The sequence below is a fragment of the Gracilinanus agilis genome, chromosome 5 (genome assembly GCF_016433145.1).
Source record: "Gracilinanus agilis isolate LMUSP501 chromosome 5, AgileGrace, whole genome shotgun sequence".
Lineage (NCBI taxonomy): Eukaryota > Metazoa > Chordata > Mammalia > Didelphimorphia > Didelphidae > Gracilinanus > Gracilinanus agilis.
This window is the reverse complement of record NC_058134.1, coordinates 307,767,850-307,784,375: the sequence shown is the minus strand read 5'-3', so window position 1 is coordinate 307,784,375 and position 16,526 is coordinate 307,767,850. Positions and strand designations below refer to the sequence as shown.

At 46.7% G+C, this 16,526-nt stretch overlaps 1 protein-coding gene across 1 annotated transcript in view; it reads left to right on the top strand.

Annotated features, from left to right (window-relative positions):
• The window catches only part of SCUBE1 (signal peptide, CUB domain and EGF like domain containing 1), a 233,593-nt gene that overhangs the window by 20,894 nt on the left and 196,173 nt on the right, over window positions 1-16,526 (top strand). Inside the window, exon 3 of the mRNA XM_044679293.1 lies at window positions 9,128-9,256. Coding sequence (XP_044535228.1) covers window positions 9,128-9,256 — 129 coding nt within the window. The remainder of the gene's footprint in view (window positions 1-9,127; window positions 9,257-16,526) is intronic.

Sequence of the window (16,526 nt, the reverse complement as noted above, 5' to 3'; positions counted from 1 at the left end):
GTCTGTCTCTCTCTGTCTCTGTCTGTCTCTCTCTCTCTTCCTCTCTCTCTCTCTCTCTCTCTCTCTCTCTCTCTCTCTCTCTCTCTCTCTCTCTCTCTCCCTCTCCCTCTCCCTCTCCTTCTCCCTCTCTGTTGTCTAATTAACTGGACTCCTCTAGACTCTCTTCTTCTCCCTCAAGGAATTGGTATATAATAGGTACTTAAATACTGACAGAGATAGACAAGCATAATAGGCAGTGCAGAAAGCAGGGTGGGAGAGATGGAGCTCAGATAGGGGTCAAGCAAGGCTGCTGGGAAGGAGGTGGAAAAGTTGAGAGAGTGAGAGTTGACTTGATTTGTCCAAGATCCTGGAGGTATTAGGCCCAGGTTGCCTAACTCTTAAGTCCAGCCCTTTTGTTCCATAATGGAACCTCTCTTTCTCCAGAACTTTCTCTGGTTCTCGGTCACAATGAAAGGGTGAAAGTCAGGATTTGAACCTAAACCTCCTGATTCCAAAGCCAGGTTGCCCCATTGTAGCAGCACCTTGTGCAAAACAGACCCTTAATAAACATCTTTTGGGTTCAGTTAAGCTGACTTTTCAATGAGGAAAGGGGAAACCACTGTGGACTGATCTGGTCAAAGAAAGCTTCTTGGAATATATGAGATGGGAACTGAACCTTTGGAAACTGGGTAAGACGGAGGTCATCAAGCTAGAAGGGGCCTTCAAGCTCATCTGGTCCAACCCATTCATTTCATAGTTGTGGAAACCAAGGACCAGAAGGGTCAAGAGTCAGAGGATAAACTTGCCCAAGTTCCCCCCCACACACACCCTATTTTCTGACTTCCGATCTTGCACTTTTTCCATTACCCATGCTACAGAGGAGGCAGAGAAAAGTCTAGTAGTGAGCAGCTGCAACAGGGAGATGCCTCAATTGACCAGCCTGGCAGGGATGGAAGGAAAGGGAAGACTCCTGGTGACCACAGCCAATAGGCATAAATGTGCCCAGCCAGAGGCTTCCCTTTGCACTCTTTCCTTCCTGGAACTCTGTAAAGATTTCTTCAAACATGACTCGATTTATTTTTCTTAGGAAAGTGGATACTTGTCGGCTGTATTATGTTTGTTTGCTTCCTGTCTGGATCTCTATCAGCCTCTAACCTCCAAAGAGCTTGTGGGCACCTCAGACTTCCCAAAGAGCTTTCCCATGTGGGGATGTGGGGGCTTCCTCCCGCCTGCCTTTCTTACTGACCTTCACTCCTCCTTCCCACTTGCAGTAAGACATGAACAGGAAGGATTAATGTTGGGGGAATGGGGAGGTGGGCATCCCACATTTGGTGAAACCTTTCCTGAAAAGTTAGCCACATGTAAAGCCTATGCTTTGATTCCAGGCTAGGAGATGCTTCGCCTTTCTTGACCTCAGCTTCCTTGTCTATAAAATGTGAACAATAACACTACCAGGGGGAAGCTAGTGGGTTCAGTGGATTGAGAGCCAGGCCCAGCGATGAGAAGTCCTGCATTCAAATTTGGTCTTAGACATTTCCTAGCTGTATGACCCTGGGCAAGTCACTTAACTTCCATTGCCTATCCTTTACCTCTTTTCTGCCTACATGAAATATAAGGGTTAAAAAAAAGAATGCTATTTCATGGGTTGTTATGAAGATTAAATGAGAAATGACACAAAAAAGAAGTTTATGGTATTCTCCAAGGTCCTTCCCAGCTCTGGCAATATTCCTTCTTCTAAGGTCCTTCCCAGGTCTGGCATTCCCTGTTATGGGGATCCTCCTTTCTGGCTCTGACGTTCTCCGTTCACAGAATAACAAGATTGAAGAGCTGGTAGGAAACATCAGCCATAGATGTTCAACCCCATACAAGAGGGAATTTCACCCTGACTCACCGGAGAAGCGGTCACGAAGTCACCAAACTGGAGAGCTGGAAGGAAGTAGACATCTCCCCTCTAGTCTCCCACTTCCTCTGGCCTTTCAGATTTCATTGGGCCTGGTTTCATGGTCTTCTCTGCTGGTTGTTTAGGACCCAAAGATGCAGTTCCTGTGGACCAGGGGGTGTGGAGTCATCCACATCTATAGAGGTCCTCCTTCTATCTCCTAATTTTCTCAGACAGCAACTACATGAGTTATTTTTATTCTGTTCCTTCTAGTGTAGAGTCTTCCACTCTTACAGAGAAAAGAGGGGGGAAAGTGTTGAACAGCCTGGCCCTATCTTTGATTTCAGTTATTTATCATCATCCCATTTAGCTCAAGCAAAGGTTCTAGCCCTTCTTTGGTCCCGTTTCTCAAAATAGAACTGAAAAAGTCCTTTTGGCTATCCTTAGCTTCTCTCAGTTCACCGTGAGCTTTTAGGGTTTGGGATATTTTTTATCTAGGACTATGCCACATGTTTACATTCTCTCTTCCATTACCTGACCTTGCTTCTAGCTCTTCTCTATTTCTTCTTCTTCTTTCTTTTTTAAAGCTCAATTGCTTGGGGGAATGCCCTGTACATTCATCTTCAGATAAATCCCTTTTTCTTCCTTATTGGAATTATCTTCCTTTGTATCTTTAGAATTTCCTTCTTGAGCTTATGAGATTCTGCCTGCCTTTTCTCTGACCTCATTGATATCAGCCTCCCCCAGATCTAGGGCACCAGGTAGACTACCCAGATTTCTTCTTCTCAATCACAGACTCTAGGATAAAGGGGTCATTTCCCCAAAGTCACTCGCTCCCATCATTTCCATCCCAATAAGCAGTTCTTCCCTGTTAGACACATAATACAATTTCCCCTTGTTGGTTCCTCCACCTTTTTTTCATTTTTTATTGTCATGCAAACTTCCATATTGGTCATTGTTGTAAAAACACGCTCCAACCAAAACCCCAAAATACAACCAAAAATGCACTGACGTGGAAGATGACTCCAACAGTTATTTCTCTGGAGGTGGAGAGCGTTCCCTATCATAAATCCTTTAGGCATGTCCCACATCATTGCATGGCTGAGAGTAGCCAAGTTTTCACAGATAATCATTGTCCAAAATTGCTGTTATTGTGTCCAGTGTTCCCTCTGGTCTGTTTATTTCGCTCTGCATCAGTTCCTGCAGATCTTTCCGACTTTTTCTGAAATCATCTTGCTTATCCTTTCTTATAGCACAATAGTATTCCACTACCAACATGCCGCAATTTGTTTAACCATTCCCGATTGAGGGACATCCCCCCACTTTCCAATTCTTTGCCACCACAAAAAGAGCTGTTATAAATATTTTTGTACAAGTAGATTCCTTCCCCTTATTTATTATCTCTTTGGGATATAGACCCAGGAGTGATATTACCAGATCCAAGGGTATGCACAGTTTTCTATCCCTTTGAGCATAGGTCCAAATTGCCCTCTACAATGGTTGGATCGGTAGTTCACAACTCCACCAACAGTGCATTAGTATCCCAATTTTGCTGCATCCCCTCCACCATTGATCGTTTTCCTTTATTGTCCTATTGGTCAATATGTTAGGTGTGGGGTGGTGCCTCAGAGTTGTTTTAACTTGCATTTCTCTAATCAAGAGGGATTTAGGACATTTTTTCATATGATTATTTATGGCTTTGATTTCTTCATCTGAAAATTGTTTGTTCATATCCTTTGACCATTTGTTAACTCTCCCCATCTTTTAAAGAAGGAAATGAACACTAAAGCGAGCCAAAGTGTCATTAGCATCTGGATAACTGAAGTTCCTCTCTCCCAGTCACATCGTGTCTCTGAGCCAGTCTTGTGGCCTCTTCTTCAAACTCCTCATCTAATTCATCTTGCCATCAAGGTTGTAGTACGCTTCAATGACAAGATCAAAATTCCTAACCCTAAATTTCTCCCAGATTTGGCCTTCACCCAAACACTCTTCCTCAGGCCCTTCTCATCTCTGACTTTTATAACTCCATCAGAATATGAGCTTTGTCAAATAGATGTCTGACGTACACTGGCAACAAAAACATTAAAGTCTGATGCTGGCTGGTAATGGGCATTTATCATTCTCTAGAGCAGGGGTTCCCAAACTTTTTTGGCCTACCGCCCCTTTCCAGAAAAAAAATGACGTAGCGCCCCCTGTCCCATACTATCACCGCCCCCTTACAGTTATTCACCACCCCCAAATGCCCCTGTGGCCATCACCGCCTCTCTGGATCACTGCAGCACCCACCAGGGGGCGGTGGTGCCCACTTTGGGAATCACTGCTCTAGATGGTATTTCATACCATGCTCTTTAAAATGAAGCTCATAGATTTATATTTCAGTGCTTCCATGGAGCCATTATCTCCTTTGAGTGAGTGTTCCTTCCACTGATATACATTGTGCCCCATCTATACCTTCCCACCCTCTGCAACTGTTAGCAATGCCTTTTTGTAGAAACAAAATCTTTTAATGGTTCATGGGGATGAGCACAGCCTGTGGGCTGGCCACACATCCTCCAGAGACCAACAACCCTTCTTTTGTGGCCACGTAGTTTCTCTAAAATACCTATTATGTCACTTCCTCATGTATGAAAACAGCCTTTTCCTCCCCTTGGCATCTCTCTGTTCCCCTTCGTGCCCTGCAGTTCTGACTCTCTTCAGATTCACAGGCAAACACCATCACTGGATGAGGACTGAGAAGAGGAGAACAAATGTGTCCTAATATACGGTACATCCATACTGCAATTATAACTCAGTGGACCTGACCATCCAAATATAGGATCAGGTGGACAATATGTCAAAGTTGAACTTACTCCTCTATCATGAAGTCTTCTTACATGGTCCTAAGATCACAGATTAACATAGGATCATAGATTTAGAGGTAGGAGGGACCTACAAGACCATTGAATACAACCCCTGCATATTAGAGAAAAGGACTCCAAGGTAGCACTGAGAGCCGAAGTACCTTGCCCAGGGTCACACAGTTGGCAAGTTTCTGAGGGAGTATTTGAACCCTGGTCTTTCTGACCCCAAGTCCATCACTTTCTCACCAATGCTATGCTTCTTCTTGGGGGTCATCTTGCTGGGACATAGGAAGACTTTGCCAGTGCCTCTTGTTCTATTAAGTTAAATATGCATTTTTAAAAAGTCATTAAGCCCTGGATATAATGGAGCTCTTTATTCTTTGCATCTTTTATCCATTTGACTATACAAAGGTGGTTTGGCTGTGAACGCCTGCCTGTCCTCTTCTCATGTTTTTGTCAAGCATATCCTTTTTGTGGAGAGGGACATTTTCACAACTGTAGAGATGAGAAAATAGATTTGTGGTGTATTTTTTCTCTCCCCCCTTTTCTAGTCTCTGATTTTTTTTTTCAGTGAGAGGAATATTCTTGTCTTTGAACAATCTTGAAAATCATTTCCTCAAGGGTCACATAATCAGTAAGATGGAGGGCTAAAGATTTTCTCTGAACTTCACGACCTCTTGAACCTCTCTAGAATAAAGTACACACAAGAGATGAAGCAAATTTAGCTGCCTCACTGGCCTAAGACACCAAGAACCTAAACAAAGTTGAGGGAAAAAAAGAAAAAGAAAGAAAAAGAAGAACAGCAGAGAAGGCTAATATTCCCTACCCCTATCATGCTCACTTAGCACCACCTTCACTACTGCTACCAGGCTGGGACCACAGGGCTGTGCAAGCCAGCCCAGAGGCTTGCAAACAGAACTCAACTCTATACCCTCTGTCACCCTTCTTTCCAGTGACTTAGAAATCCAAAAGGCAGAAGAAGCTCACACAAACAGTTCTCTGCACCATGACAGAGTTCAGCAAGATAACTATCAAAGAGTGAATAAGCAGGATGTGATCAGGGGCAGATGGCATTCCACTAAGCCTAAGCAAAAGCCAGCTGGGGCCAATTATGTCCCCCAAGAAGTCACTTGGGGCAGAGACCTAAGATAATGAACCACGAACTACCCAAAGTGGGAGGAGACAAAGGTAGTTTGAGGTCCAATCCTCAAGGAAACCATCATCATCAAAAGGGGAGAGAGTCAGAAAATGAGTGATCGGGGTCTATAAGGAAAGATAGTCCAAAACTACAAAAGATTTCAGGAGGAAAGAAGTTCAATTAAAGACTGACAATAAGCACATAAACCAGCAGAGTGGACATTAATAACCGAAAGAACAATGGCCTCCAGATAAAAGAGTCCAGACATGAATGAAAAAATATTGCAAGACAAAGGAAAATAAATCAATGTCCAATGGGGCCCAAGAGTGTTCTGTGGAGATGCAGAGCATGGAATCCCTGCAAAGGTACAGGGATAGCCTCACCCAGAATTCAGAGTGTCTGCTCACATCCACTCCCACAAATTAACTGTCTCCAGCCCTTCTCAACTGCCCCCTCACCCAAAGTTCTCCAGGGGGGGGTCCCCTGGAATTCTGGGTGAGGCTATCCCTGTACCTTTGCAGGGATTCCATGCTTTGCATCTCCACACAACAAGAGAGCATAAAACCACAGTGGCATGTTTCTGAATGATTTAAAAAAGAAATAGGAATGGGCAGCTGGGTAGCTCAGTGGATGGAGAGCCAGGCCTAGAGACGGGAGGTCCTGGGTTCAAATCTGGTTCAGACACTTCCCAGCTGTGTGACCCTGGGCAAGTCACTTGACCCCCATTGCCTACCCTGACCACTCTTCTGCCTTGGAGCCAATACACAGAAGTTAAGGGTTTAAAAAAAGAAATAGGAGTTATAAAAGCAGATCTATGGCTTTCACAGCAGAAAAAAACTGTCAGAATAGAAAAACTTGGATCTGGAGTGGCAAATCTCACAAGAGAAACAAAAGAGGAATAACTTATTGGGAATGAAAACTGATAGAAATAAAGGGCAATCTGAAAAATCAGACCCTGACCTTCTTTTGCAGATTTCCTCTGCGTGTATGTAGTTGGGTACAACCACTCTCATTGACTTGTTCAGGATCATATAGCTAATACATGACAAAGGTAGGACTTGAATCAAGATCTCCTGATTCCCAGTTTGGTGATTTTTCTATTATAACAAGCAGCTTCTCTTAATCATATGCATACTATCATCAACTGAGGAACAGCTGAAAAAATTGCGATATATGATGATGATGGAATTCTATTGCACTATAAGAAATGATGAACAAGATAATTTCAGAAAAAGTTGGAAAAATCTGCATGAACTGATGCAGAAACAAGCAGAACCAGGAGAACATTGTACACAACAGCAGCAATATTGTACAATGAGCAACCAGTAAAGATAGCTGTTCTGGGCAATAAAATGATCCAGGACAATTCTGAAAGGCTCATAACAAAGAATGCTGTCTACCTCCCGAGAAAGAACTGTTGGGATCAGAATGCAGATGAAAGCATATGATTTTCACATTAGTTTATTTGTTTTGATTTTGGAGTTTTGATTTTATAGGAATATTCTCTTACAACAATGATCAATGTGGAAGTATGCTTTGCCTGATAATACATGTCTAACCCAGATCAAATTGCATACCATCTCTGGGAATGGGGAAGGGAGAGAAGGAAACAAATTGGATCTTAGAAGTTCAGGAAATGTATGCTGAGAATTATTACCTGTAATTCGGAAAATCAAATATTTTTTTAAAGTCTAAAAAAAATCATATATATATGCTAAGACTGCTTCAGAGTGCTACTATGAGACAGTCTCTAATGGGATGCTATATGCAAAGTGCTTTTTAGCCTTAAAATTTTTGCAAATATGAGATATAAATGTTGGATATTTTGTGATATTTGATGCCTGCATTTTCCCGCCACCGTGCTGTTGGCCACATTATTCCATCCACCTAGAAGGCCCTTCCCACTCACTTGGTGTTGCAGAAAGTAGGTTGGATGTGGAATGAGAAAACCTAGGTTTGAAAGCTGGCTCTGCCATTTATTATCCCCAGAATGACGGACAAGCCACTCAGCCTCTCTGAGTTTTGACATTTTCCTCTGTAAAATGAGGGAGTTAAACTAGGGGGTCTCCGAGGACCCTTCAGACTACATTCCATGGTCCTGTTTATCTCAGTGAAAATGAGTTTTTCAGACCCTTCCTTGAGGGAGGAGTGGGGCTAAATGGAGGCCTCCCTCCCTCGTTTACAGATGAAGAGATGGATGAAACCAAGAAGAAGAGGAAGTGAGTCCCTCAAGGTCACCCAGGGACAAGGGACAGAGCCAAGTCCCAAACTCGAGTCCTCAGACTCCAAGACCAGTGATCTCTCCAGGTATAAATGCTCACAGTATTGATGACTCAGCAGAGGGTTCTGGAAGCCAGAGAAGCTCATGTGATCTTGAGCTATGCTGAAAGGCACTCGGCCCAGAATGCTGAAGGGGAGAGAGAGATAGTGAGCTGTCCTGAGGCCAGGGCCAGTCACATGGTATGCAGTTCTTGCTCAGAACCACATTTTAGTATGGACACTAGTGAGCTTGAGAGGCCCCAGAGCAGAGGAAGCGCGATGCGGAAGGGCCTGGAGGTGCTGCCCTTGGAAGCCCCAGTGATGGGACTGGGAATGTCTAGCCTGGAGAAGAGAAGCACTGGGGCAAAGAGGGGAATGGTGACAGCTGGCCTGAGAGAGAGGGGGGTAGAGAGTCCACTTTCCCCCTTCGATACTTGCTCGTTTATTGGTTGATTAATATGTAAAATGAGGATAAAAACCCAGATCCTGCCTCTCACGTGTGATGAGAGCCCTGGGAAAGGGTGGGCTCGTTGGGAAGTCACCGAGCAAAGGCTGGATGATCGCCGGCTATGGTTCTGGGAGGCCGACGCTCTCTAATGGCGTCGATCAGATCCGGGCTTGAGCTAAATTCATGTGAGTTATAAAGGTGGAGGATGAGGGATCGCCGGCCATAGAAGGCAAGCAGGCCCTACCTTCCTGCTGTCCCTAGACCGTGCTGCTCAAAGGACCAAAGGAGACATGGGTAAAGCCGTCAGCACACAGTAGGCAGCTCTCTTCCCTTTCTCCCATCAGCATGATAAAACAGTTACGACCCACAGCGTTTTGTGATTTACAAAGTACTTTCATCCCTGATTTCCCCCATTTTACAAGTGAAGAAGCTGAGTCTCCCGGATAAACTCGCCCGTCCCTGGTCCGTGTTTGGGTTTGCACCTCGGTTACCCCTCAGGCCAGATGCCCTCCACCCCGGTGAGGCAGGCTTCCATGGAATCTGGCACTCACCCCCTCTTCCTCCCCATGTTCTCTGTGTTGCAGATATAGATGAATGTGAAAATGACTACTACAATGGGGGCTGCGTCCATGAGTGCATCAACATTCCAGGAAACTACAGATGCACCTGCTACGATGGCTTCATGCTGGCTCATGATGGTCACAACTGCTTGGGTGAGTGAGTGAGCGTGAGCTGACGTGGCTGAGCAGGAAGCCTGGCCAGGCACGTGCTCTGGAAGCCCCCATTGGCCCCTGGCCTTGGGCTCAAGCATTCGCCATCGTCTAGGCTGGCAGAAAAGAGCGGAAGGTGGAGCAGAGGCTCATGGGTCGTTGGCCTGGGACCGCGTGGAGTTTTTCAAAATGGCGTGGGAATTCTTGGACACAAGCTGGGGGGGAAAAGATGCCACTGCAAATTGTAGAGAAGCGGTGATGAACTGTAATAGCACGCCCTTTAACATGTCCAGGGTGGCACTAGAGTGTAGACATGTAGGGGAACGAGGTAATCCACCAAGAAGAGGGGCATCCCTTGGGGCACAGAAGGCCAGAATTAGAAGAGGCCTTGGGACATGGAATGCCAGAACTGGGAGACACTTTAGAAGAGAGAATGTCCGAGTTTGGATAAGTATTAGAATAGGGGATGAGAGTTGGGAGGGCCTTTAAAGCAGGGAATGACAGAGCTGGGAGAGACCTTAGAACAGAATCTTCTAGAGCGACTACTTTATTTTACAGAGAACAGAATGGATTTACCAAGTGGCAACGCCAATTCTGAATCATAACATATTAAAACCTACCCGGGGAAAATAGCCTTTTCCTGGTGGATTGTGAATCAAATCTTGGTTCCCATTGGTTCAAAGCAGAAGGTGGCTCCTTTTTTGGTTCTCTTAATCCTATTTCCAGCCAAACCACTTCATTCTGATTCATCATCTTCTGAGATTCCTCCAAATGTTCATGCCAGGCATGAAGAAACTTAGGAGAAAATGTTTATGCTGTTTCTCCTAAGAGGAACTATAGAAGCAGAAAAGCTGCCTCCAGTTCTAGACCCCACATTCTAGAAAGGGCACCAGCAAATGAGAGAGTGTCCAAAGGAGATCAGCCAGAAAGGTGTGAGCTCTGAAAATCAGGCCATCTGAAAGACAGGGGAGGGAAGGAAAGGCTGATGCTTCGGCTGACAGAGAGAGGAAGAGGGGGTTGTGGAATGAGGGCAGGATCGCTATTTTCAGTCGTCTGAAGGATGGATTTGACTGGTTTTGCTTGGCCCCAGATGGGAGAATCTCCACTAAAGGCTAGAATTACAGGAAGGCAGATTTCTTTTTAGGGAATTTAATTCAATTTAGCAGGTATTTCTTAATGAACTGTGGGGTGCCAGGCACCATATTATGCTTAGGAATACAAAGGCAGAAAACTAGGCTGTCCTGCCCATCAGGGAGCTTAGAGTCTACCAAAAGGACTCAATGTGTACACAGATGAGCAAATATAAATTATATTGAAAGTACATAGATGGGGGGCAGAGCCAAGATGGCGGCTTAGTAGCAGCAAAAGCTGAACTGCTCTGAGAATCCTCTAACATACCTAGAGCATTTATGGGGAAAGCAACAACTGGGGAAAGGCATTTCTTTTATGAGAAGCTGAGATATGAAGGCAGGAGAGGGAGCACTAAGAGAGAGACAGGAGGAGGGACATGGAACAAGGCCTGGGAAAATCCACAGAAAACAGCTGTAAAATGTTGAGTATTGGAAATAGCAAGAAGCCTAATTTCGATAGAACGTAAAATATGGGAAGGAGAATACTCTGAAATATGTCTGGAAATATTTGTTGAATTGACACTAGCAAGGGTTTCGATGTCCAATGAAGAGCTTGTGTTTTATCCTAGAGGCAGTGGGAAGCCACAGCAGCATCTTGAGGAGAGGAGGGGCATGGGCAAGACTTGTGTTTTAGACCAATCCCTTGGGCGAGTGTTGGTTCTTCCCTCCACCAGGGCTCATCTAGTGCTCTTTCTCCACCCACAATCAGATTTTCATCAACTCTTGTCTTAGCTATTGCCCTCCCTCTTCATTGGGATACTCCATAGGGGGGGCTTTCCCTTCTTGAATCGCCCACACCATGGCACTGCTAGAAGGTCGCTTATTTGAGAGTTCTCTTGGTGTCTGAGTAGACTGTAAGCTTTACTGCCGTGTGACATGGTGGCCAAGAAAGGCAGGAGCCTCTTGGGCTGCAGGAAGGAAGTTGTTGTCTCACTGGCCTCATCCATCCTGGTCATGACTCCTCGAGAGTCCTGGGGTCACTTCTGGGTTCTGTCCTTTAGGACAGAGGTCGATAAGCATTAGAGGGTCCAGAGGAGGCAGTGAGGATGGGGAAGGTACTTGGACTCTAGGGAATCCTTTGAAAGAACTGGAGAAGACTTCCTGGTGGTGTGATAGCTGTCAGAGAGAAGAGGGATTCCATTTCTTTTGGGGGCCCCTGAGGTAGAATGAGGAGTTGCTGACAGATGCAGTTGGGCTGAATTTAAGGAAAACTCTAAAACTTCTGACTCTAGCCTCATGCTAGTCTCACTCCACCATGCTATCAAAGAGCACTTCCATTAGCTAGGGAAGGCCTCCTCTGTGCCAGGCCCTGGGGGCTGAGATCAGGCCAGCTCCTCCCTCCCTCCCTCCTGGTGTACCAGCGCCATGCTGAGGTATCACAAGCCCTGAAAGCAAATCCCATTATGTGCCCTGAAAAAAGAGAGAAGAACCACATGTGTACTAGATTTGGAATCAAAAGACTCAGAAAATCTGGGATGGCTTCTCACTCTATCACTGTCAGCAGCTGGGGGCCCTCAGATGAGGTCCTCCCCACTTCTTTACCTTATTTGCCTTCTGCATAAAATGAGGGGTCTGAACCACCCCGACAAACCCGTGTTTGTGTTCAGTGCAAGGCTGGGTTGGGTACGAGGGGTTCAAAGAAGAAACACAACTCAGCCCTTGCCCTCAAGGAGTTTACAACAGGAAAAGATGCTGCAGAATCTAATGTGCTGGGAGCCAAGGAGAGATCCAGTCAGACGCCTCTGCTAAGGATATTGGAGGAAGGAGAAAATAGTTTTATTTAGGAAGAGAGGGGGAGAGGGGAGATTTCCGAAGGAAGAGATGGGCTCCAGCCTAAGTGTGGATCTTGCTTGACGAGAGAATAATCTTACTAGGTGTTGATAAGGAAATGATCTTTAGTGAGACTTCCATTTCCAACCAAGCCAATGGTCCTTAAAAGCTCTATACTCCAGCTCTTCCCCTTCCTCTTTATAAATGAGAAGACTGAGCGCCCACCAAATTAGTGACTGAGGTAGGATTTGAACCTGGGTCCAGTTTGACTCAAAATTCTCTTTGCACTGTACCAAGATAAAGAGAGGCTGCCTCTTGCCTTCACCGTCCACTCTTAGCTCCCCATCATCGTCCCCCACCCCCGGCCAGATTCCACAAGGCCCCATGTCTGGCTTCCCAGTTCCAAAGCGATCACACTTTGGCTTTCCTATTTCTGGAACCCAAAAGATCCACGCTGATGTAACCTCCTTCTTGAGAGTTTCAGCTGGATTCCTTGTTGCTAATGGCCAGTCACAAAAGTGTTGGTCATCATTTAAACAAGTTGTTCAGTCTGAAAAGTATTTCCAGATTAATTTGGCGAGATGAGGCCGATGGCTTAAGGGGTTTTGCTACAGCAGCTCCCCTCTTTTTCTCTCGTAAAACAAATGGCATTTTCTTGGGGCAATTTCTGGCCGACAAATTTGTCCTGGAAAGGGGCCAAATTCTTCCTGCAGGGGAGCCAGCATCCCTCTCTCTTTGACATTTTTATTGGGGGATTTCTCAAATAGAACCCAAAATGACCCTGTGGGGAAATCAAGCTGTCAATGAGCTGGTTTTTCAGCTCAGAGAGAATGAGAGTCACAGAGGGGCCCTCTTCAAAAAGGAGCGCCCACCAGACAAAACGAGGGATACTGAGCCCGCTGCAATGAGATCGTTTGGAGTCCTAAATGAAAACCAGTGGTAGGTGCATTTTTCCCTTCCCCTCCAAGTACCACTCCTTCTCCTCAGAGCCCCCGAGTTCACTTATCCAGATGTGCTCTCTTTTCCTCGGCTTTTGATCACTGACTGGGAAAGACTTTCCTTTAGCCTGTTTCCCCCAGGGATGCTGCAGGGGCCTCCCGTGACTTTCCATTTGGCTCTCTTCTGGGTCTTGGCCAGCTGTAAGCACCAGGCCTGCAATTGGCCCCCTCCCCAACCTACCTGTAAGCTCCTTGGGGGCGAGAGCCCATCCTCTCCCTATCATGATGCCTAGCCCTGATCAAGCTGTGATTCTGTGCTGTGTGACAGAATGGCAGAAGCCAGCAGCACGAAGGGCCCTAAAAGGAGCAGAAGATCTCAAGAGGGCTGAGAAAGATCCGAGGGCCCAACTAGCCCAACCTCATCATTTTAGAGGTGAGGGACACGAGGCCCAGAGAGGGAAAGGGTCTCGCTCTGAGGCACGCAGGCAGTAAGCACAGAGTCAGGAAGTGAGCCCAAGGCTGATGATTCCCAATCCAACGTTCTTGAATCCTTCGACCAACCAAGCAATTAGTCAGTAATCAGTTATTAAGGACCTCCTCTGTGCCAGCCACTAGGGCATAACGACAAAGATGCCATAGCTTTGTGCCCTCGAGAATACTACATTCTATCAGGAGAAACAGGCACGCATACAAAGTGGGTGACGCGCATACCGTGTCATTTCAGGAGGAAGGCTCGAGCAGCCGGGGGAGTCAGGAAAGGCTGGATAATTGGCATCACCCCATGCCGACCCACCATTTAAAGACAGCAGGCAGGGGCAGCTAGCTGTGGAAGTATCCTGAGATCAGATACTTCCTGGCCAGGTCATCTAACCCCCACTGCCTAGTCCTTACTGATCTTCTGCCCTGGAACCGACACTTAATATTGATTCTGAGACAGAAGGGAAGGGTTTAAAACATTTTTTTAAGTCACACTTGCCTTTGTTATAAAAGGAGGATAATTTTGTGGCTGGAAGGGCCAGAGAGGCTGTCTAATCTCCTTCATTTTACAGAAGACTTGGGATCTTCACCACCCCCAGCTCAGCCTTCATGGGGATGGGAGGGCCACGTGGCACATTTTCAAACTTTTCCAATGTACTGCTTAGCAGGGTTGACTTTTTTCTCTCCTTTTCTTTCAGTCTTTAACGAAATGCTCTTTGTTAGCTGGGATGGCTCTGGGAGCGGGGAGGGAAAAGATGCTGGAGGAAATAATGAGGATGTACAAAACAAAAGACATCAATAAATTTTAGGGGGGGGGAGAGGAGTAATCTCAAGGGAAGTGACTGATTAAGGGTCAGATGGGATAATGGATGGCAAGTGCTGGGTAAACATGAGCGACAGGAGGAAGGTGCCGAGACTGAGAGAACCTCAAGCGTGGCTTGTTAGTGCTGACAGCAACCTTGAGGGCAGGGGGGAGCAGCCGCCAGACCAGGCCCATCAGCCTGCCTTTGTATACATGTGAGATAACTCTGAGTATGATGTGCTCGGTTGATATTCACTGGGCTAATCCGCTCTAAGCTCCACTGAAATAGCTGGAAAAGCAGCAGAGCATTCAGCCCTTTGCTCTGGCTGGGGCCCTGCTACTCAGCAGTAGGAGTTGGGGTGGTGGAGAGTCGATGCCTTCCCTTTCTCCTTTCTCCTCTCCTTCCTTTCCCTGCCCTTCCTGTCCCCCATGTGCAAGGCTTCCAGCCCACTGCAAGAGAAGGCTGCAAGTTGGAAGGATAATCCTAGTGGGCTGGCTTTCAGCCTCAGTCTTCTGCTTGGAAGAAGTTCCTGAGCTACTCAGAGCAGGAGGGGCCTCCTCAGTGGCCAGCAAGTCCAGCCCGGATCAAGGTCTCCCCACAGCCTCCAGGCCTCTGCTGGAGGCCCTCCAATGAGGGGCAGCTGACTCCCCGGGGAGGCGATCACCAGCATTCATAAAGCACGCACTATGTGCCAGGCACTGAATTGGACGTAACCAAAACCTCCAACAATCCCTGTCCTTGAGGAACTTGCATTTCTGTGGGATGAAACCGCATGTTAGACGTGAACTGTAGAGGAGTATGTACAAGGAAACTGGGGGGGGGGTCTGAAAGCTGTCAGAGATGGGGCCAGCCTGCAGCTGAACCATGTGAACATGTTGTTGGGAAACATTTGCTAGAATAAATAAAAATACGACAGAACCTGGATGATGCGAAGGTGGTTTTTGAAGTCAAAATGCCAGCAGAGATGCGTGTGTACCATTTCATGGATGTGCATTTGATCTTGCTGGGCTAGAAGGCAGCATTTCAGCTGAACTCTGAAGGCAGTCAGAGATTCTAAGAAGCCCTGAGGGGAGTGGGGGGGGGGAGGAAGGCATATTTCTAGACCTGGGGACAGCCTGTTGAGGACAGAGAACACAGGAGAAATGTTGAGTACAAGAAGCTGTGGAAGCTGATTTGGCTAGAATGTAAGAATGGGTAATAGTCACTCTTCCACGGTAAGGCGCAAAGGATAGGCTGGGCTGTGAAATGTCAGTTTTTGTCAGATTGTGGAAGCAAGAAGGGGCCACTTCTGGAACCTGGGAGTGACCTGGTCACAGCTGTGCTCCAGGGAGATTGCTTTGGTGGCTCCGCGGAAGGTGGATTGAAGAAGAGAGAGGCAGAAGCTGGGAATTCAATCAGGAAACTATTGCAATAGACCAGAGAGGAGGTGATCTCACCTGGAAGGAGAGAGGAGACACAGACAGGTGATGAGGCAACAGACTGGCTGCAGCGAGGACTCGGGGGCGGGGGCAGTCAATGAGTGAGGAGTCAGCACCGACTTGGAGGTTGTGAATTGAAGTGCCTGAGACGATGGTGGTGCTCTCGCTGGAGAGAAGTTCAGAAAATGCATGACTTTAGAGGGAAAGATGGGCTTCGTTTTGGAAATGTGGAGTCTGAGGTGGCCAAGTGATGTCCAAGTGGAAATGGACAGTTCTCGGTGTTAGGAACCATTTCTTCCCATCAGTCCCACCTCCATCTGCTCCTGGTTCCTCCTCTGGGGCCAAACAGAACCCGTTTTCCTGGGACGGCCTTTCTAGGCAGCTCTCCTGTTGCCCATCAGGCTTCTTTCTTGGGCTATTTGGCCTGATCATTTGGTGGGTAACAGGAAGAAAAGGAAAGGGAAAGCGATGGAGCTTGTCTCAGCTTCTGACACATCTGGGATGAGCTGGTGATGCCCTGGCAGTTCCTTCCCTCTCCCTACCACTGCAGCATCACAAGACACTCCATGTCTGAAGGGGCTGTAGAGGATGATCGTCTGATCAAAGGGGCCAGGTTATGGCGGCTCCTTGTTTAGCGGAGATTCTCTGACCTCTGGCTGGAACACTCCAGTTGGGGTCTCCCCTGGGCATTAGACAATGGGACTCTCCCCTCCGGTGTTCTGGATGTGCTCAGGTTG